This window comes from Heterocephalus glaber, unplaced genomic scaffold (assembly GCF_053883595.1).
Source record: "Heterocephalus glaber isolate CG9 unplaced genomic scaffold, H.glaber_assembly_v1.0 deba00001733, whole genome shotgun sequence".
In the NCBI taxonomy this organism is placed as follows: domain Eukaryota; kingdom Metazoa; phylum Chordata; class Mammalia; order Rodentia; family Bathyergidae; genus Heterocephalus; species Heterocephalus glaber.
Window position 1 is genome coordinate 864,890 of NW_028258444.1, and position 22,520 is coordinate 887,409.

At 37.8% G+C, this 22,520-nt stretch overlaps 1 protein-coding gene across 26 annotated transcripts in view; it reads left to right on the top strand.

Annotated features, from left to right (window-relative positions):
• The window catches only part of Ppfibp1 (PPFIB scaffold protein 1), a 194,274-nt gene that overhangs the window by 126,463 nt on the left and 45,291 nt on the right, over positions 1 to 22,520 (top strand). For all 26 annotated transcript variants that reach the window (XM_087200257.1, XM_087200242.1, XM_087200239.1 and 23 more), the window contains 5 exons: positions 1,195 to 1,290; positions 4,369 to 4,574; positions 19,268 to 19,354; positions 20,786 to 20,899; positions 21,879 to 22,010. In XM_087200257.1, coding sequence (XP_087056383.1) covers positions 1,227 to 1,290; positions 4,369 to 4,574; positions 19,268 to 19,354; positions 20,786 to 20,899; positions 21,879 to 22,010 — 603 coding nt within the window. In that variant the 5' untranslated portion in view covers positions 1,195 to 1,226. The remainder of the gene's footprint in view (positions 1 to 1,194; positions 1,291 to 4,368; positions 4,575 to 19,267; positions 19,355 to 20,785; positions 20,900 to 21,878; positions 22,011 to 22,520) is intronic.

Below are 22,520 nucleotides of genomic sequence, written 5' to 3' on the forward strand. Positions count from 1 at the left end.
CAAAAATGTTTGAAAAAAGCTGCATCTCAGCCAGGCATGGTGGTGCACACCCATAATCCTAGCATTTTGAAGGCTGAGACAGGAGGATCCCTGAGTTCAAGGCCAGCCTGAACTACAGAAACTCTGTCTCAAAAAACCAAAAAAAAATATATATATATATTGCATCTCTTTTGAACATGTCATTAGTTCCTTATCATTAGTTCCTAAATAATATAACTTAATAACTATTTACATAGCATTTTCATTGCAGTAAATATTATAAGTAATATAGAGATTATTTAGAATATACAGGAGGATGTGCGTAGATTCTGTGCCAAATACTATACCATTTTGTATAAGACTACTTGAGCATCTGTGGATTTTGGTATCCAACAGGGTCTTGTAGCCAATGCCCTACAGATGCCAAAGGACAATGGTATACATATTAGTGAACCCATTTTCTAGAGAAATCATTTATTTATTTACTTACTTATTTATTTAGGTGCTGGGGATTGAACTCAGGATCTTGCACTTTCGAGGCAGGCACTGGAACCACTGAGCTAAATCCCTGGCCTGAGAAATCTTATAGTATACACTCTTTATAGAAATGTAATAAAAGCAAAGCAAAATTAAGAGAGCAGAGTTTGGATAGGGCTTATTGGAAGAAAGAAGTCTTGTCCTGCAGCATTTCTCATGACTCTGAACAAGTTACCATGACCCTCCCTGATATCCATCATAGAGTCCTACAGCCCTAAAGAGTATAGCATAGGGGGCCAGGGATTTAGCTCAGTGGTTCCGCCACCTGCCTTGAGTTTGATAACTGGTATCAAAAAAAAAGTATAGCATAGGAACTATTCTATTGGATTTTATTTATGTATGTATTGCAGTGCTGGTGATTGAACCTAACTCTGTGCATGCTAGGCAAACTCTCAACCACTGAGCTGTACCCCAACCCTCTGTGGCACTTGAGTGCAAGAACTAAATTACTTCTTTTATTAACTAACACTGGTATAGAGTGTGATGTTACAGCACAATAAGTCATTTACCATGGCCTATTTAATGATTCTGTTAATTTGGCTCAACTACTACTGAAGTTCTCTTTCTATGTATTGGACTACTAAGTGGAGTTATAATTTGAGGTTCGTATAGCAAACCCACTAGAAATCATGCATCATTTAAAGCAGATAATGATAAAATCATTATTTTTCTTTTCAGATCTAGGTTGAAATTTGCCTCTGACAAACAAAATGATGAATGATGCAAGTGACATGTTGGCTGCGGCATTGGAACAGATGGATGGTATTATAGCAGGTAATCTAAAGGATGGAGTCATCACATTTATTCTGCTCCCTTGACTTTTTTATTACCATCCTCCTATTACCTTTCCATTCTTTCTCTTGTTCTCATTTTTTTGCCATTTTCCAATGTCTTTGGGTTTCCCATGATTTCATCTTTGTTCTTCTCTAATTCTACCAAAATTCTCAAATTTTATTTTAAAACATCAAAAATTCTAATTGTGCCTAGGTTTCTGATCAAGGATAAAGCATCTCGTATGGTTTTGGTAGTATAAGTGATGTGTTTACTTTCCCAATTCCTTGCTAAGGTTCTGGTCCCCAACTTAACTGCCAACCAGATATCCCTCCTGAAATGTTCTGTAGGCATATCAGTGTCATCATTTAAAGTACTGAGCTCAGGTCTGAGGATGTAGCTCGGTGGTAGAGCACTTGCCTAGCATACACAAGGCCTTGGGTTCCATCCATAGCACTGCAAAAAACAATAACAGCCAAAAAAAAAAAGAATTACTGAATTCATCATGTTGCCTCAGAAGTTTCTCTGAGGGTCTTTTTTAGTTCATTTCGTAACCCTCCGTACATAATTTCCTAAACCACATATTAAAATGATTTCTAGACCCTTTTCCTTTGATGTTTCCTATTTAGTTATTTAAGTTCTACCAGTTCTACCTCCTCTCAGATTTTGCTTTTTTTTTTTAATCTTGTCTGCAATCCATCCTGCCTGTGCTACTGTTACCTCACTGACCGAGTCACCCTCCCACTTGATGTCCTTAAGACTCTTGCTTTCTGCTGTAGTTCCTCTGTCTTTATACCACCATGATCTCTTCTAAAATAGCAGCCCTCATCATAGTGCTTCTTTGAAAGGGAACCTTCAGCAGCACTCTTATTATTGGAGCAGAGCAGAAGCAGTACCAGCACATTTTTGTCCTTTCACTGTAATGGGGGCTGATGAGATGAACTTGCTGTCACATTGTGTGTTTTGTCTCTAGAAAAATCCTTGTGTGTATTTAGGAGCTGTTACAGTGAGCAGAGGATTGACTGTAGGCTATTCAGTGTGGTTGTCACCTGCCCAGGGGTCAGGGTCAGGGTCAAGGTCAGGGTTAGGCTTAGGCTTAGTTGGGCCCCACCCCTTTGTAGGTTCTACCTGTTCTGGCCCTAACTGCTTAGCTTTTCCTGGTCATCAGTTTGACCCTGCTCTGTTTCGGTGGGTCTATGACACTGAAGGTGTTTTCTTGTTTTGAAGGTTCTTTTCCTCCTAAGAGATGGGGCATACTATAATTTGTTATGCTTATATGTCCTAGAGACCTGTCTTCCATTTTACCTCCTTTCCAGATTATTCATTTCTTGGAATTTCATTTTCAAAGGGTTATTTACAAACTAAACTTGTTTAGAGACAGTGAAGAGTTTAACAACTAAATCTAGTAAAGGTCAAGTTAAGGTCTGTGTAGAAAATGTTATTTTTGCTCTGAGCAGGATATATGCTTTGAAATAGTTGAGGGACTATTATCTAGAAAAGAGATTAGACTTCCTTTGACTTCCTTTTACTATTAGACTTACTTTTACTTTCAGAAAACATAACTAGAACCAATTCTAGATTATTATCAGACATTTAACATTAAATGCTTAGACCAACTGTAGTTGAGAGAAAGGATATTTCTGAAATGGTACTTGAAGTATTTATATTTTATCTTTTCTACTAGATTGATATTTAGCCCTAGCAACTAAATCAGTGAGAAGTGTTATGGGTAGGTAGGACCTGAGTTTATTCAAATTATTGTTAGTTATTGTCCAACTGAAGTAGGAGGGAAAGGAGGAAAAATGACTGTAAATACTTGAGGAATTTTTCTAAATACAGCTCTTTTCCTTGGTCCTTGTTTTATGAAGGAGACTTAATGGAATGGAAGCCTACCATAGACATATTTATTTTTAATAATACCATCATCAGGTGATCCTTAAAGCCACTGGAATAGGACACTAACCTGTCTGGATTTTGATACTCTTCTGTTCCTCCGTCCTCCTGACATACTCTCCTCGATTTGTATTTTGCTAGGTTCTCATCACAACCATATTCAGTTACCAAGTGCATTGATTCATAGGTTATGTGAGCACTATGCCTAAATACATCAACAGTGACTGTTGATAGTTTGGCAGACTTGAGTCCAGATCCTTTAGTCTAGTATTAGATCCTCTGGTCAGTGGATCCTCTGGCAGAAAGAGAATTTCTGTCCCTGGCAGTGGACTCAACCCAGGTGGTCAGAGAGAAAACTCACCTGATGGTGTCATCCAATCGTAGGATCTTTAGACTTATGAAGTGATAGCCTAAGTATTATAGTGACTGACACTCTCTCTCTCCCCCCATATATATGTGGTATCTGTGTATATGTTATATATGGTATAAAAGTCATATGCACATTTGACAGACCAGAAAATGAAAATCAAAGCTATGAAAGGTATACATGATTGCTTCCAGGACTGTCTCTTGGTCAGCTGTGAGAATTTAAGTAGCAGAATGTTTTCTCTTGTAAGTAATAGAAAACAAAAATAGTTGTGTAAATTTTTTAAAGCTGATGTTAGCAAGAGCATTTGATGCTTGTATTCAAACAAAATAATGGAGAAAACACATATTCAATGCATGTATGTAATTCATTGAACTTCAGAGGTAATTTAAATTCTGGTAGTTAACTGAGAGCTGACCTGCTTACCTTAAAAATATGCACAATCAATGTATAGCTCCCTTTCAAGGAATTTGAAAACTTGATGATCTCTCAAATTTGTGTTTTCTGGAAGGTGTGGATCCACTTGACCTGATTTGCCACCTTCTTATTCATCATTTCCTGAGGCCACCACATCTCACTCCAGATCCCAGCAGGATCTTTTTCTTTTTATAATGCACAGTTGGCCCCTTTGTTAGGTATTAGACCATTGTTTTGTTTTTTCATGAAATAACTATGACTTGGACAGATTTACTTGATTCAGTTATTATCTTTTCCCTATTTCTTGTTTTCATTATTCCTAGGACTAGACTGCTTTACCTCCTGCAACTGTAATATTTTATCTAACATAAATCCTACTGCTCTCTGATTTTTTTAAAATCTAGGTTCTAAGGCCTTGGAATATTCCAATGGGATTTTTGATTGTCAGTCTCCCACCTCTCCCTTCATGGGCAGCTTGCGAGCTCTGCACCTTGTGGAAGACCTGCGTGGATTATTAGAGATGATGGAAACAGATGAGAAGGAAGGCTTGAGATGCCAGATCCCAGATTCAACAGCAGAGACACTTATTGAATGGCTTCAGAGTCAAATGGTAAGTCTTTGCTGTCAATCTTTTGTTTATTCCAATATTTATAAGTATAATAGCTACTTAAGAAAACAAACCAAAAATAAATTACAGCATAACTGGTTTGCTTCTATTTTATTCCTTATGAGATTCTAATTCCTTTTGACTCTGAAAGTAACTTTTTAAAAATACTGTTACTGTGTATTTTATGAATGCCAACAGGTTACCTCAGTCTACCTACAGAAATGGATTGGCTTTTAGATTTTGTCTACATGGCCTACTGTGGCTTAAAACAAATAATCCTGTAAAAGAACCTTGTGTACAATAAATGCTTTCTTAATAATAATGAGAAGTTCACTAGAAAAGACTCAATAGCAATTATAAATGGAAAGTGTACTGAGCAGACATTTTAAAAAGCAATTGCAGCAGTATTTAACATGAAGTGCCATCTACTGGTGTGTGACACTCATTTCAGTTTCAGTGTTCAAATTAGGTTGTGCACTTGGGCGTTAAGTGATGTTCTTTTGCAGTGAACAATATATCTGTCTCAAAAATTGATTTGGCTAAACTGTCCTTTCTCTCAGCACAGTGATAAATACCATGGCTTTTATATATTGAACACATGAAATTTAAAGACAGTCACAAACAGATTCATTCAAAGGAGAAGATAGAAATAGTGGTATTTTGTAAATTTTTAAAAGATACTCAGTTTTCAGTAAGATGCATGAGTATGCTTTTAAGTTCATTGTGTTAATATAAAAACTAAGGAAAATTACATGAGAAGTCATGATCAGCAGTAGAAATGAAAGCTGTTTGCTCTGGGAACCTCAGTAGCACACCTTCCATTTTCGTGTGATACCCCCAGCTGGTACCCTCAGCTAGTCCTTGGCCAAATTCTTCCATTTCTAGGTGGGGATAATACAGTTCTTCTTTTAATGGTGGTATAGTCAGCTACACAACCTTAACAGTTAAAGGTACTTGGTATCTTATTGTTAAACTTTACGTTAACTCTGTGTCTCCTCCAGAGACTTAAGGGTCCACATTTGTTGATTTCTTTGGAATTGCTTCATGATCTGAAATTTGGTGTTTCTTAACATATTCTTTAGCCTATTTCTGCTTCTTTCTCACTACTTTTTTACCCCATGTTTTCATAGCATGCAGAAATATAGGGAGAAAGATATTTATTTCTGGTAGAAAAACCTTTTCTGGGGCCAGGGATTTAGCTCAGTGGTTCCACCGCCTGCCTTGCAAGCGCAAGGTCTCGAGTTCGATCCTTGGTAGCAAAAACCAAAAACCAAAAACAAAACCATATTTAAAAGGTCCAAAGGGGTAAGGGTAGTGGGAGGGGCAGGGGAAAGCAAGGGAAAGGAAAAATGCTGAGAAATGGAAATAAAGTCTTTGTAAATAGGGAAGGGTGGAGGGGGTGAAGGGAGGACTAGGAATGGGGAAAAAATAAGAACCAAGATGCATTATGTAAAGGTACAATTCCCAATGAGAAATGTAATTGTGTTGTGTACCTAAAATGTACCAATAAAAGAATTTAACAAAAAAAAAAAGAAAAACCTTTTCTGAATCCGTATCCAGAGGCCAACAGTGTAGCTATAGCTTAAGGTGACCTGTAGTTGAACTTCTGACTTGTGCTCAAGACATTTCCATTAACACCTGCTTAATCTGTTCTGCTGAAGTATTTCTGAGCATGGTGGAAGGTAGTAGTCACGATAATGCTGTTGTCTGAGTGTGAGTTAGGTTATGTCACTTGTCTTTCAGAAACTGTGGTGGTGACCTCAGTTGTCCTCAGCCTGGCCTCAGGGCCTCTGCATGGCTGTACCCTCTGTCTAGAAAGCTCCTTCCCCAGTTGTCTCCCTCCCTCGCATCCTCCTGCTGTTGACTCAGAAGCCATCTCTGTGACGCTCTTGCCACCTCATCTAAAATTGCACACATCCACTCCCTGCTTAATTTATGTGTATGGGCCAAGAATTTAGTTCAGTGCCACCGCACCTGCCTTGCAAGTGCGAGGTCCTGAGTTTGATTCCTGGTACCAAAAAAAAAGTTAATTTATGTGTATGTGTACTTGTCACTTTCATATCATTTATTTTCTGTCTTCCCAACCAGAATGTAAAGTAGTCTAAATCAGAGAATTTTGCATTTAAATAAAAAACAAATCACTGTATACCTGGTGTCCAGAATAATGCTTAGCATACAGTAAGTGCTCAGTAATTATGTTTGTAGTGAATGATAAAGTAATACATATATTCAGATGAACTGAAGTTACTTGTTTTAAATATACTTCATGGATGGATAATAGCTTGTTGATTTCTAGTTTTAGTTGTTTTCTGTCTTAATATTTGACATTTTGACTCCACAAAATGACAAATGCTTTACAGATCCTGTGAATATTCAGTTATCATATTTAAAATAATAACAACATAGAGTAGATGTGGATCTAGAGAGAGAAGTGTTTGGAGTTTGTTAAATTTATTTATACTTATCTATTTACCTATTCCCTGGTCTTAATCCCAAACCTTCCGATTAAATATGTTTTCTCAAGCATGCATAAAATGAAAGAATAAAAGAAGAAAGATGGCAAATGCCAAAAACCAAAGCATGAAGAATAGCAGAAACAGGTGTTTGGAAAAATAAAGGCACAAGTGTGAAATAGTCACTGTGTTCTTACCACTGTAGACTTTAATGTTAGAATCAAAAGACAGCCTGAACTAGCATTGAGAATCCAATAGGTAGAAGGTCTTATGCTGGGCCGGGGATTTAGCTCAGGGGTTTCGCTGCCTGCTGTTCAAGAGCAAGGACCTGAGTTCGATCCCTAGTACCCGCCCCCCCCCAAAAAGAAGGTCTTATGCTTGCAATTTAATGTAGTCTGAAGCCTCACTATGTAGTTCAGGCTGGCCTTGAACTCACTTTCTAGTGCACGCTGGCCTCAAACTTGCAGTGATCCTCCTGACCCAGCCTCCTGTGTGCTGGGATTACAGGCGTGCACCACCACACCCAGATTGTTTATGATTTTAAAATGAGAATATGTATACATTTTAGTTGGAATTCATTAAGTCTTCTTTCGTTTCTCTCTTCCTTCTCTTTCTCATTAGTAAGATACCTAGAATAGTTAAATTCATAGAGACAGAATGTAGTCTGCTGATTGCTAAGGCCAAGGGAAGGAGCAACTGAGAAGATGAGGGTAAAGAGTTTGACTTTTACAAGATAGAAAGATTTCTTCAGATGAATGATGGTGATATTTCCAAAACAATGTAAATGTACTTAGTACCACTGAACTGTGCTCTTAAATATAAATTTTACATGTGTTTATTGCCACAATTAAAAATGAAATTAATAATTGGTCATGGTGGTTTATACCTGTAATCCCAGCACTTGGGAAGGTGAGTTTTGATCACCATGAGTTCAAGGCCAGAGGGGCTCTACATACTGAGTTCAAGACCAGCCTGAACTACATAGTGAGACCCTGTCTCATTCATGAATGAGCAAGTAAATGTAAGGTAAAAATTGATGATATCTTAGAATTAAAGAAACACAAAATCCTAGCAAATCCCTTCTTTGTATTGTATATGAGGAAACTGCCCAAATAACAAATAAAGGAGGCCCTATAATAAAAATTCAGTGAATGATAAAGAAGGGAGGATTATATCTAGGCTGTTACAAATGCAGGCTCCAGAGACAACAGACTGAATTTTAATATTGTCTCAAACTCTGAGAAGCTTGTATGACTTTGGAAATTTTTCTTTTCTTTCTTTTTTTTTGTACTGAGAATTTAACATAGGGCTTCACACATGCTAGACAAGTGCTCTACTTCTGAGCTACATTCTCTGCCCTTTTTCACTTTTTAATTTTATTTTATTTTTAAACAGTCTCACTAAACTGCCCAGGCTGGCTTTGAACTTGCAATCCTCCTACCTTAGCCTCCTGAGTAGCTGGTATTGCAGGTATAGTATGTGCCACCATGCTCAGCTCCTAGAAAAATTTCTTAAGTTCTTTGTCCCAGTTTCTTCTTCTCTAAAATGTGGGTGATGATTTCTGCCATACATCATTATGAGGATTCCAGGGTAATATATGCTGATCATTTGTCAGTAAGCCTGACAGGTGACCAGTCAAAATGTGATGCTGGCTGGGCGAGGTGACACATGCTTATAATCCTAGTACTTGGGAGACTGAGACAGGAGAATCGCTGCAAGTTCAAGGCCAGCCTGGGCCACATAATCAATTCAAGGCTAACCTAGAATGGATAGAGACCCTGTCTCCAAAAAAAAAAGTGATGCTGACAGGTAGAAGCGAGAGGTGAGAGAAAATGTTTAACAAGGCCCCTTTGCATTGAGGGAGAGGGTTGATCCAGTTACAAAGGGAATTAGGTTACAGATCACCTGTACACATCTCCCTTCTTGTGACAAAAGTAGACATTTCTCAGACTGGCGAAGCTTTAATCATATTTTACAAAAAATTTGTTAAGTTATGCCAGTTCCACATTGAGGCTCCATTGCTATTTAATGATGGCCATTCTAAGACTATATATACTCTGTTCATTAGTGCCATTGGCCATTTGCATGTCGAATTATTATTTGTCCAGGCAAGGGATATCTCTGGTTTGTGTAGGATGCAACTTATTTATTATTAATTCTACTTCCTGTTTAATTAGTTCAGATGATCGGAAGCTGGATAAAAAAAAATAGAAACACTAGTAACCTGTTACAGTGAATACTATAGGCTTCTAAAAATGAAGGCATTGTTTTCAGGTGTAGAAATTTGTCCTGTGTGCTTAAAAAAAAAAGCTATTGAGGGCCGGGGATCTAGCTCAGTGGTTCAACTGCCTGTCCCTCAAGGACCTGAGTTCGATCCCCAGTACCAAAAAAACCCCAAAAAACTATTGAATATGACATTTGTTCAGTTGCTGGGGCAGAATAGAATTCTGTTTTAATTATGCTTGTTATCTGTTAACACAAATTAGTAATAGAGAATCACATGCTTTATCAAAGCTCCAGATTTAAGAAGGCAAAATAGAAAAATATGTCTAATTATTTGAGCTGAGCATGTAGTTCTTGTTTACTTTAGGTCTGACCTGCCCTGGAACATTCTTACAATGTTTTTTCCAATCCATGAAACTGAGATGATGACCTTGGTCCTCATTAGCAAGGGGAGCAATTGATAAAATACCAAAGTATCTGGTTATTTGATATTTCTAATTATGAGGCATCTGAAAGTCAGAAAATGTTACAGAAGTACAATTTTCAACAAAATGAGTGAAGACACTAATGATAATAACTCCAAACATCTTAACTAATGAAGTGGTACATAAATGGGGGATTCTTGACTGGCTTCTACCTGTTAAATCTCTATAATATATAGCTATCTTATTTCTACTTTAATAAATTAGATGATATCAATTCCAAATGCACATTTTTAAAAGTTTCTGTAAAAATACTAATACTCGTAATTTGAAGATTTCATCGGTAGGAGATTGTTCTGTCTGGGGCTGCTGTCCATTATCCCTAGGTCCTCAACCCCCAGTTACAGTCCATTCCCATCCTATCATCCCCTGACCCCTGCTGCTCCTTGACCATCCTCTCTTTTCACATATGCCTCCAGGGAATGTTTCTTCAGGCCTTGGCAAACTAGATGCAGCTTAAGATTGTACCCTATAAGCAGTCAAAGTCTTGCAAGTTAATGCAGCATCACACTGAGACATCTTAGCTAAAATTGAAGTACCTCTCTCCTGAAGCTTCAGGTAAACTCCCACAAAGAGTGGTGCAATCACAGGAAAATAGGTTGAGCACATCACCAGAATTTTTTTTTTTTTTTTTTTGGTACCGGGGATCGAGCTCGGGTCCTTGCGCTTGCGCAGCAGGCAGCAAAACCACTGAGCTAAATCCCTGGCTCAGAATTCTTAATTTAATTGAGAGTGACCAGTGTGGAGCAGTAGGTGAGAAATGTATAGTACTTTTAATGGAATTCTGGATGACTGGTATTTGTTAGGATTGAGTGGAAAGTTTTCTCTGTTCTTTTATATTCTTTTTCTTTTTCTTTCTGGATCTGTATCCTGTCATGTTACTGGCTTTCAGCAAATATTGTGCTGGGTGTGGTAGCACATACCTGTAATCCCAGCACTTGGGAGGCTGAGGCAGGAGGATTCCAGTGAGTTTGAGGCCTGCCTGTGCTACATAGTGAGTTCAAAGCCAGGCCAAACTACATAGTGAGACCCTGTCTCACCCCCCCAATATATATATAATATAAATTATTATATTATATGACTAAATGAATGTGCTACTACACCAAGGTTGGAGGTTGGGACTCTAGGACCTTCATTTCTCTGTCCTCTTAAAATTCAGTGGACTTTGGAGTACAACTGTAACAAGGTTAATGTAGTTTCAACATGTACCCCTTTCCCTATTGCTGAAGCTGCAGGGAGAAGGAAGTGTGTGCAAATAAGGCAGGAGGGGACAGAGCCCACCTTACTCAGGTAAGGTGTCTATAAAGGAAACACTAAAGATATATTTCTTGGCATCCTACACTGGCTGTGGCTACACACATGCTGGGATGCTGTAGACCACTGTTACTTTGACAGTTGATTTTTTAGCAGTAAAACATCTAAGCACTCTAAGGGAAGCAGGCTCAAGATATGTCTAATGAGATCACTTGATATCTGCAACTCCCACAAGCATTTTGGCATTAATTAATTACAGGCATGTAATTAAACTTGGAACAGTTAATCTTGGAGGCTGGCCAGCTGCTGTGATCTTTCCTATCTAGAGAGCTGGCTTTGTTCCTGTTGGCCATGTAAAGAAGATACTTTCTGTCTCTTGAAAGCAAACACTGAGATCTTTAAAACTCAGAAGGAAACCCAGAAGTAAAAGCCACAGTCCATTTTTTACCACGTCTGTGGTGTAGACTTAGAAAGTGCAAGATGTGTTCAGGTTTGTTTCAAATTTCAGTCTCTGAACATGTCCTGACCACATTCAGTGAACTGTTATCTTTTCTCCTTGAGGAGTTTTGGTTGGGCTTGGGGGGTGGGGTGATACATGAGATTTTCCCCTCCCTTACCTTTTTCAGCAGAGATAGTGAAATTTGGGGGATAAATGGAATTCTTCAAAAGATGTTGTTCTTGTTGGCTGGGGATCTTACTTCCTCTTTTGCACCGTAATAGAGATTTAGGAAGGAAAAGTAGTTGTTGCAAGACTAACTCAGAGATAGAGGTGCTGTAGTGGACTAAGGGCACCAGCAACTCCCAAGGGATGCTTGAAGGATGCAAGTGTTACCCTGAGATCATTATTACAGCATAAGGAGTGAGTCTCAGCCCATGTGCCTTCGTTCCATCATGTCCTGTGAGATAGGGGAAGAGACTACTGCCTGGTAGGCTGATTTTTAACACTGTTGATACTTTGTTCTTACTGTATTGAACTCAAAGTATAACTGTCCTCTTCATGGGGGAAGAATTCAATTCTTACCTCAGTTTCTTTCTTGGACAGTGTCTGGTGAAGACCAGTCATGCAATAGCTATTTTCATGCAGTGGTGGAGATGTAATACTGATGAGAACTCAAATCACCTTTGTAAATTTCTCTTTGTAGCTAAAGATAATGTTTAATTAAAGGAAATTTAGTGCATTGAGCCATGCTTTTTTTTTTCTTGATACTGAATTTTTAAAAACAGAATTATAGATCAAGACTATAGGGTAGAGTTTTAAACTAGGTTTAAAGATAAGTATATTAAAGCTGGGGATGGTGGCACATGGTGAAATCCCAGCACACTGGGAGGCTGAGGCAGGAAAATCCCAAGTTCCAGCCCAGTGAATTGGTGAGACCCTGCCTCAAAATAAAAAATAAAGGAAGGACTGGGGATGTCGCTCTGTGTGAAGGCCCTGGGTTCAGTCTGCAGCATATTAATCAATAAAATAGGTGGAATTTGTGTATATGTAATAATACTATCCAACTGTATCTTAACATACATTGTCATTGTGAAAGGACTAGATTTTCTTTTTCTAATCTTAATTCATATATCATCCTGGTTTGGATATGTACATTCAAAATGAGTTGCTGTGTTTTAAAGAAGTACAGTTATGGCAAATGACTTCTTATATGTTGATTTTGAATTTAGGTAGTAAAAGAGAGCTAAGGGAAAAACAAAGCAAAATGAAGGTGGGCAAACAGAGGACAACTGCAGACTAATGCAAGCGAATAGAACCTAGAATATCAAAAGAAAACATTAATGTTCTTAGTAAAAATGACAGATAAAGACTTCCACTTACAGTGTATTAATAACTACTAAAATAAAGCAGCTGATACTCGGGGTTTCATCAGGCCAGTCTAATTTTACATGTTTTTTTAAATTTTCTATAATAAAATATAAAATGGAGACTCAAAGACGGGATGCCAGCAATCATTACATCTTTACAGTTGTGTGTTTATAATACTTGAAAAGAACTTGATATAGAAAGACTTACCACTTAAGGTAAAGGGTAAGATAGACAATGCTCCAGTGTTATGTATAGCACCTGCTATGTGAGTTCAGAAAATTCATATTCCCAGGTGATTTTCCTAGTTCTAATTTAAAGCTTTTTACATGTTTTTCTCCCCCATTATGCCAGAAAAATGTGGGAAACGCTAAAGTTCATTAATTAAATCAAGGTATCAGTGATACAGTAGGGGTGGATTTCCCACCCTTATCTTTTGTATTCACTATTAGTTAAATGCTCTACTGTTGAAATCCTCAAGTTTATTCCAGTGTTTTACTTAGACTTACAGCCAGACTGAATGGGTCAAACAGGGTTGCACCATGCTAAAGTATAAAAGATGATTTTGAAAGTATTTTTTGAGGTTTTAAGTAAAACAATTTAAGCTAGTCTTTAATGCTTTGGACTGAACAAGAGTTTACATTAAATACATTTTAAATTATATGCTCTGGATTTTATAAAACATTGTAGAAGAATCAAAGAAATGTAAGAGAGTTTTGTACTAATAGAAGCTGTTAGGCAGTGCTAATTTACATAGAATTGCTTGTCAGCTATCAATGGCAAAATACAACAAAAAGCTGTGAAGTAAAGACAGAGAAGGAAAGCTAGGGAGGGGAAAAAGAGTATGGCACAATATGAGGATGAGGCGGAAGCTGGTTATGAAAGATAGAATTATATAGGCAGAGAAGGGTAAGAGGGGAGGGTAGTGGTAAGCCTTTTGAGTGGGTGTTGGGAAGGAAAATTGAACAAAATGTATTAATCAGAAGAAACAGAATAAGTAGAGAAGATAATTACAGGTTTAAAGGAAACAGGAAATCAAGGTTCCAGTGTAGAGGTAGAATGATGAGCTTTTAGCAAAGAAAGTCGCAGTTCCCCGAGATTGGCAGGAAGAAAGGAAGGAAATATGAAGGTGAAAGAGGCAATATATAATATTGTACAGGGAAGAAGAAAGTGCATAAGGGAGTTCACTTGAGGTGGTCTCAACTATTTTCCATTAATAAAGCTCTGAGACCACCTCCTAAACAGGACTAAGAAGCTAGTGCAGGGGTCAGCTATGGAATATGGAACAGATTATAGGGGAAACATAAATAAAAGTCATTCCAAGAACCAAGAAAGCCTGGTTAAAATCAAACATGTATTCGTTTTTGTTGTGGCTTATATCTAGATGTACACCCAAAGCCTCATACACTCATAGGTCGGACTTTTTGGAGGTAGCTGGGTCTAGGGCAGCAGCAGCGACCCAGATCCCACTTATTTATCACAAAGTGCCAACACTGCAATTAAACCCAAATATCCAAGGCTACTGGTATAACTTGGCTTGCATATCAACAGAGAGGGCTCTGCATGCTCACTGCGGTATGAGGGCCATAGGTTCTCCACCACTGGGCTAAAGTGTGTGAATATGGATTAAGAGGTATCTAACTGGATTAGCCAACTGATTGGTTTAGACTAGTTCTGGTGTGAATAATAGGAAGGCTCACTCTGGGTGTGAATGACACCAATCAATAGGCTTATAGCCTGAATGGAATAAAAGGACAAGGGAGGCTCAGTGCTCCTGCTTCACTGCTTCCTGTCTGCCCTGCCTTGGAGTCAGCAAACTAGACTGAAACCTCTACAAACTATGAGCTAAAATAAACCTTTCCTCCTTTAACTTGTGGGTGTCAGGTATTTTTGTCTTGGCAACAAGAAAGTAGCTAAGATAGATTTTGGTACCACGGTAGTGTATAGTGCTGTGATGCTACCTGGCCATGTGGTTCAGAAGCCTTTTGAAGGTTGTGGGAAGAGTTTGGAAAGGTTTGAAGATGCTGACTAAACCCTAGCATGTTGTAAGACAATCTTCATGAGAGATTCTGGTTAGAGCTCAGAAGACCACAGTGTTGACTGTAATGCAGCTGGAAAAGACCAGGCTCAAGCTGTTTCATCTGGGAAGAAGGATTCAGTTGACAGTTGAACTCTAGACCACGTGTGCCATGCTCTGGCATAAAATTTGTCTGCATTTTGCTCATGTCCTAAGACTTTGTGGGAGATTCAGATAAAGGGGAGTGGATTGTTTAATTTTGCAGAAGAAATTTCAAGGCAGTCTAACATTGAGGTGGTGGCATAACTAATGTTGGGGGATTTTAGCCAATTCTACCTTGAGAATCAAAAGCAAATGGCTCAGCTGAATGATTTTAAAACTCCTACAGCCAAGGGAGAAGGAAGCCAGGCTGCTGCTCCAGTTGGTGGCAGATCTTGGCATCATCCACATGGTGCTGGTTTTAAGTGCATGCAGAATGTGAGAGCTGTGAAGTTAATAAGGCTGCCACCCAGATTTTAAAAGAAAGCCTGAGAGGCCAAGCAGTGTGCCCCTGAGAGAGCAGCATGTGAAGGTGTAAGTGTAAAGCCAAAGGTGCAGTGGAGATCCCAGAAGATTGGCGAAGCTAGGAACATAGATTATCTGAGGAAAGCTGCAAGAAGTGAGCAAAGCTGTCCCAAGAGAGAAGCCATGAGAGCTACAACCATGGTCAGTGCTCTAGGGGCAGAGCCCCCAAGCTTTTTGGAGCTCACAGATTGTCCCGGGTGTTGAACATGGAACTGTGGGATTTAATGTTTGCCCTGCTGGATTTTGATCTTGTTTTGGTCTCATTTCTTTCTGTTCCCCTATTTGTACCTTTTGGAATGGGAATGTTCATCTTTTGCCAGTGGATGTTAAAAGTGTTTAACTTTCTTTTTACTTGTACAGGGGCTCGAAGCTAAGAGGTTGGCTTAAATCTCAGAAAAAACTTTGGACTTGGACTTTTCAGCAGTGCTGAAACTATTAAGAGTTTGGCAACTCTTAGAGATGGACTAAATGCCTTTTGCATAAAGGGATGTGTATGAGTATTTTGGGGGCCAGGGTGGAATTTTATGTCTGGTATCTAGATGTTCCCCCAAAGCCTCATGCACTCATAGGTAGGACTTTTTGGAGGTGGCTGTGTCTAGAGTGTGTGAATGTGGATTAAGGGTGTGTGATAACTGAATTAGTCCATTTATTTGTTAAGTATGGTTCTGGGTGTTGATAATGGGAAGGCCCTCCCTGGGTGTGGGTGCCACCAACCAGTAGGCTTATAGCCTGAATAGAATAGAAAAAGGCTCGATACTGATATTCCCGCTTCACTGCTTCCTGCCTGCCCTGCCATGAACTGTTGCCCCTCTACCATTCCACCCAGCCTTGGAGCCTGCCAACCATGGACTGAAACCTCTACAAACTGTGAGCTAAAATAAATCTTTCCTCCTTTAACTTGAGGATGTCAAGTATTTTGTCTGAGCAATGAGGAAGTAACTAAGACAATCTTACATTCAACCATTGTTTAGTGAACACTTATCTTGGCTCCTTCATTCAGTAGTCAGTGTCCACTGTGTCAGATATAAAGATGAATCTACTCACAAAGAATTCAGACACTGCTGAAAGAGAAACGTATTAAGTAGTCTAAACTTAGTCCATTCAGGGTGATGCCTGCTGTAATTAAGGTTCATCTCGTGCTATAACTGGCGTATGACTGAACTGGGAATTCAAGGGTGACTTGAAGTAGTCCTCATAGAAGTAGACCTTAAGGCATAGGAAAGAAGAGGAAAAAATTAGAAAGTATCTCATGCAAAAGAAATAAAAATAGTTTATGAGAGAGCTTGCCATCTTAGGTTTTGGTGATCAGGTAGATGGAGAACAGGAATCAAAGGAAGAATAAACGGGATACTAGGTGTTTACTGAACAGATTTACCTCTAACATTCTTAAAGCAAAAGTAGCAAAAGTGGGACGATTTATCAACCAAACACATGGATAGGAGAAATCTTTACCTACTTGAATACCTTAACACAAGTATGTAACTATTCTAGTGGTGACTCTTAAGTTTCCTTTTTATGTTGCTATGGTGAATATTATAAGCGCTTATAAATAACATTACAGCATTGAGAAACATACATACACTCATTTTGAGTCAATTTTCAGAATTTTGGGGAACATTTCTGGTGTCATATTTAGTAGCTTGAGAGTAAATACTACTGATTTGGCTATAATTTCTTCCAATCAGAAAAAAGGGGCCTGGGGCTATATATAGCTCAGTGGTAGAGCACATTCTTACATGGGTGAGGCCCTGGGTTCAATCCCAACATGATAGGAAGGAGTGAGAGAGGGAAGAAAAAGATGAGAGAGGAAAGGAAGAAAATGATTGGAGGAAGGAAGGAACATTTTGGTCAGGCACTGTGGTGCATTCCTGTAGTCCCAACTTCTTGGGAGATGAGGGGGAGGACCACTTGAGCCCAGGAGTTCAGGGCCAGTCTGGGCAACACAGCAAGATCTGGTCGCTTAAAAGTTTTACTTTTTCCTCATTGAACAGAAAGCATTTTTTTTCTACCTAATGAAATGCATACTTAGAAGATGATGCTTGGGTGGGACTTCAGAAACAAATTCCTGTTAATGTTTGTAATAAAATTGAGGAATTTAAAACTCTACAGGTCCTGTCAGCACTTTCTTAGATTGAGAACATGTATTATATATTCTGGCTGTTTTCCAAACAACTGTCCTCAAAAAGTTATGTAAATTACATTTTCATGATAATCTCTAGGGAATGGAAATCATATAAAACTACTCCATCAAACTGTTATAATTTAGTTCTGGGCACTTGAGATAACAACATGAACTACACTGTGGTAATTGTGCAGGTGTGTGGTCAAACAGCTGATGCTAAAATTTTATCCACTCTAAATACACATTGTCCATTTAACTAAATTAGCTTCTGATTCTGATTCTTCTTCTGGCCTGTTGGGAAATGTAATTTAGTACACTCCTAAATTTTTAGAAGGAGAATCTTGAAATGTTTCCTTTTTTTGTTGTTAAAGCCCCATTTTATTTTGTTTTCCCCCTTTTATCTCTCAACATATGACTTTTGTTATTCCTAAAACTAACACTAAAAACTGCATTAATTGAAAAGGTACAACAGTAATATCAGTTAATTTTGAAAAAGTAATGATGTTATGACAGATATGCCCCTGACTGTGAGGATGTACTGTTTTTATTTTTTCTGTTCTAAATCTAAATGTGTTAACTACTTTCTCAGTTGAACACTAGAAGACCTTAACTATCTGTTTTGGATCCCAACTAGTTTTTGTTTTCTGTTGTATTTGAATGAGGAATCAAGAAATTCTATGGGGATTGCATATTATATGGCTATGCATTATTTAATGGGATTACAAGAGACATCACATATACTACTATATATCAATTGTGATCCTATTCAAATGTCTCTTTTATGACTTGCTTGAAAGACAACTGAGAAAAACAAGGGTTCTTGTACTTCTTTGGCATTTATACCATGTGTAAGTATATCCAAACATGATTTAAAAAAAAAAAAAAAAGGATCAGTACACACCTATTAATCCCGTTTTCTTAGGAGGCTGAGGCAAGAGATTGAAAGTTTGAGGCAATCCTAAGCAACATAGCTAGATCCTGTCTTAAAAAAAAAAAAAAGTTTGGGGATGTAGTTTAGTGGTTAGTGTCCCTCAATTTTAACCCCAGTACCACCAAAAAATAATTTAAAAGAAGATAGATGAAAGGGGCAGCCCATTGAGCCAATTTGAGACATTTTCAAGCTCTGCCCAGAAGCTGAATATTATATGAACAAGTCAACTTACTAGAAGTTAATGAGGTCAGTACAGAAAGTGGTAAAATGCTAGTAAGCATAGGGGTCAGTGCCACCAGGGGAAGTCACTAAGGGCTGAGTGTTGAAGCTTTTGGAGAAGAGGAAACTTTCTCAAGGCCCAGGGCTTCAAAGTGATGGGAAAACTTGTCCTGTGAATGGCAGACTTGAGTGAGCAGAAGGAAGACTGAAGTGTGAGTTGCTTCTGCTGTCTCCTACCTAAATGCAGGCATTTGTAGTTCCAGATGTGGTACTTGAGGATGGGAGTGGTGTGAACAGCAGGGTAACACAGGTCATAACCATAGTCCATACTCAGAATTCATGATTCTTGAGCATTCAGGAGAAGTAGAGATACTGCACACTACCACACACACACACACGCACACACACACACACACAAAACGTTACATGTCAGTAGGTGTGTGTCTGCTTACTAAGAAAGTGAGTAATTGCTGTTCTTCAAGGTCGTTATTTTGACCCTAATATGCCTATTTTGAAGTAAATGAATTTTCATATTTTCCATTAATGGAAGTAATAGCTATGCTGAATTTAATTTAGGCTCTGGAATAAAAGTATAAAAGTTGATCTTGCCTATATTACCTTTTTCAGACAAATGGACACCTACTTGGGAACGGAGATATGTATCAAGAAAGGCTAGCACGCTTAGAAAATGATAAAGAGTCCCTTGTTCTTCAGGCAAGTGATTTTGAAGTGTCTTTCTTTTCCCATGACGTATGGTTGGCCTTTCTAACTTCAGATAAAAAATATTTGGAAAAATTATGTATTAAACATGTACAGGCTCTTTTTTCTTGTCATTGTGCCCTAAAAAATATACTGTAATAACTATTTACATTAAACTAGGTAATTTAGAGATGATTTAAAGTATATGAGAAGATATGTATAGGTTACATCCAAATGCTACACCATTTTATGTAAGGTACTCTGATGTATGTGAAGATCCTGAAACTATTATCACAGATACCAAGGGAATACGTATTTAAAAAGGGTATATTAGATTGAAATGGTAAATTCAGATGCTTAAAACAGACAGACTCCTAAGAGAAGTGCGTGCAGTAGGCCCTCTGTGCACAGTAGGGAGTGATAAAGGCTTGGAGAGCAAGGGTGTGCACACCAGTGTGAAAGGAGCAGTGCTTACCCTCAGCTGTTCAAAGGACAATTTGAATACATGCACAGTGTCATGTGATACATGCTTTTCTTGTGTCATCTGATCTGACCTGCTTCTTAAATATATTTTAATATATTTTAAAAACTCATATATGAATATCTGTACTATAGCAGCATTTTATATTTCTGAATCTGAATATATATTTAATATTTTGATTTTTAAAATTACACCATGGGCTAAATAAAATACAGCAGTTGGTGCTGTCCTATATGTAGGCTAAATTTGTTTGTTTCCTCATGTTTCAAATGCTAGACAAATCTTTTTTTCTTTGGTATTTTGAGCTTCATGAATTGAGGTATATTTACTAGGATGGTGATCATTGAGCAGAAACTTACAGATTTGTAGTAAGTACTGAGGAGAAGAGACTAACCCTACAGTTTTTCATGGACCTTTGAGTCCTGGCGTTCGGCAGGGTAATGAAATTAACCAAGCCCTAATTCATGCTGAGAATGCACTCTGCTACTGAGCCACACCCATAGTCCTGCACTTTGGTTTTAAATACATTTGTGATCAGTGTGATATTAAAAGATCCCATGGAATGTGAATTTCCTGGGTTCTCTCCGTTACTCTTCTTGAAGATTTGAATAATCCTTGATATGTCTGATTCATGTCTTCTTTTAACCTCTAATACTCTCTCCTACATCTCAAAAAATATAATTTAGATACATATTCTCTCTTATAAGTGATTGAAATAGTTTTAAGTCTATAAAGTATTGGATATCCCTAATCACCAATAACTTTCTCTTAAACTGAATTAGAATGTTTAAAATCAAAAAGTAGTATATAAATAGGAAAGTGAAAGATCACTATCATTAATTCCCCAATTTTTTTTCTTTACCATCTTACAAATGGTGAGATTTTTCCAGGTTTTGTTCCATTTGGAAAAATAAAGCGCACAGTCAGACCCAAATTTTTTCCAACTCATTTTGCTCTAAATACAGGTAAGCGTGTTAACAGACCAGGTGGAGGCTCAAGGAGAAAAGATTCGAGATTTGGAATACTGTCTTGAAGAGCACAGAGAGAAGTTGAATGCCACAGAAGAAATGCTGCAGCAGGTATGAACAGCAGCAAAGGGTTGTGGGGTCGGGGGAGAGTTGCTGTTGAACTATGTTATTTGAGATGCTACTTTACTGTGGCTTAGCAGGAAATTCAGATTCACTTAGACTGGCACATTTTAAGCAAAAATCTAAAGCAGCAGAATCTCAGAACATACAGGCATAATGCAAAGTGTTTATTTAATTTGAATCATATAAAATTAATAAGATTTTAGGTTGAGTTTCTTCTTTTTGTATTTGTTTTCCTGACTCTTACTATGAGAATATATTTTATGATTAAGAAAGAAGATAGATGAATGTTATCATTATATATATCTAAAATTTACCCATAAAATTAAAAAGAAGGTAACACATATGACCTTTGTTACTGAGAAAAGCTCATACACATACATACGGTGCTCTTATATGAGAGGCCCTGTGATATAGTAAGGAAGAGTACACACTGGAGCAACACTGCATAGATTTGAATTCCTGCTGTCATTTCTTTGCTGTATGCCTTTTGGGAAGTTCTTAATCTCTCTGATCCTCAGCTTTTTCATCTGATGAATGAGGATAATAAGAGTTATTGCCAAAATAAAGCTTGCTTTTGGGATTGGACCATTAATATACATCACATAAGTACACAACACATAGCAAACATAGTGTGGTCATCGTCATCAGTGTTATCTGGCTTAAGTATATACCATAGTAAGGGGTCTGGGAGAGGGTTCAGTTGTAAAATGTGTGCTTAACAGATATGAAGCCCTGGCTTCCATCCCCAGCACTAGGGAAGAAAAATAGATACAATTTATATTTGTGACTATTTCTTACATGTTAGTTACATGTTAGTTCTACCCAGAGGAGAATAAAAGTATTTAGTGATCATTCTTCACCACATTCTATGCTTGATCATTGCTGCTTTGCAATCATAAATGACACAAATTCACATGTAGAATTTATAGTAAAATAATTTTTAAACGTATCTTTTAAATTCAAATAGGAGCTTCTGAGTAGGACATCCTTAGAAACCCAAAAGTTGGATCTGATGGCTGAAATATCTAACTTGAAGTTAAAATTGACAGCTGTAGAGAAGGACAGACTGGATTATGAAGACAGGTTCAGAAACACAGAAGTAAGTGATCCCTTCACTTTGTCTTTCTCCCTCACATACATGATCCTACAATAAAGCTAAAATTACCCACAGGTGTGAAGGGGAGTGGTTAGTTACTATATGCACTCATCCTGCTTAATTTTAAGGGGTTGGGGCTGTAGTTCTGTGTTAGAGGGGGTGTTTAGTATGCATAAGGTCTTGGGTTCATTCCCTAACTGCTAATGACAATTTTTATTTTGAGACTTTTGATTTGAAATACTAATCCTTTCATTAGCCTATAGAAATACAGTACGTTCAACTTCAAGATATTTTTAACACCTATCTATCTAGCCATACTGGCTTTCCTGTGTTGTAAATAATGTATTTATATGTATGGCTTTACTAGAAGTCCTCATTTAGATACACTGATTATTTACTACAAATAAGGGGATATCTTATATAGAAACGTACTTACTTTATATAATCATAAAATCATAAAACATTTCAGAAGTCATTTAATTTGACCTTCTACATTTGGTCTCTTACACACAT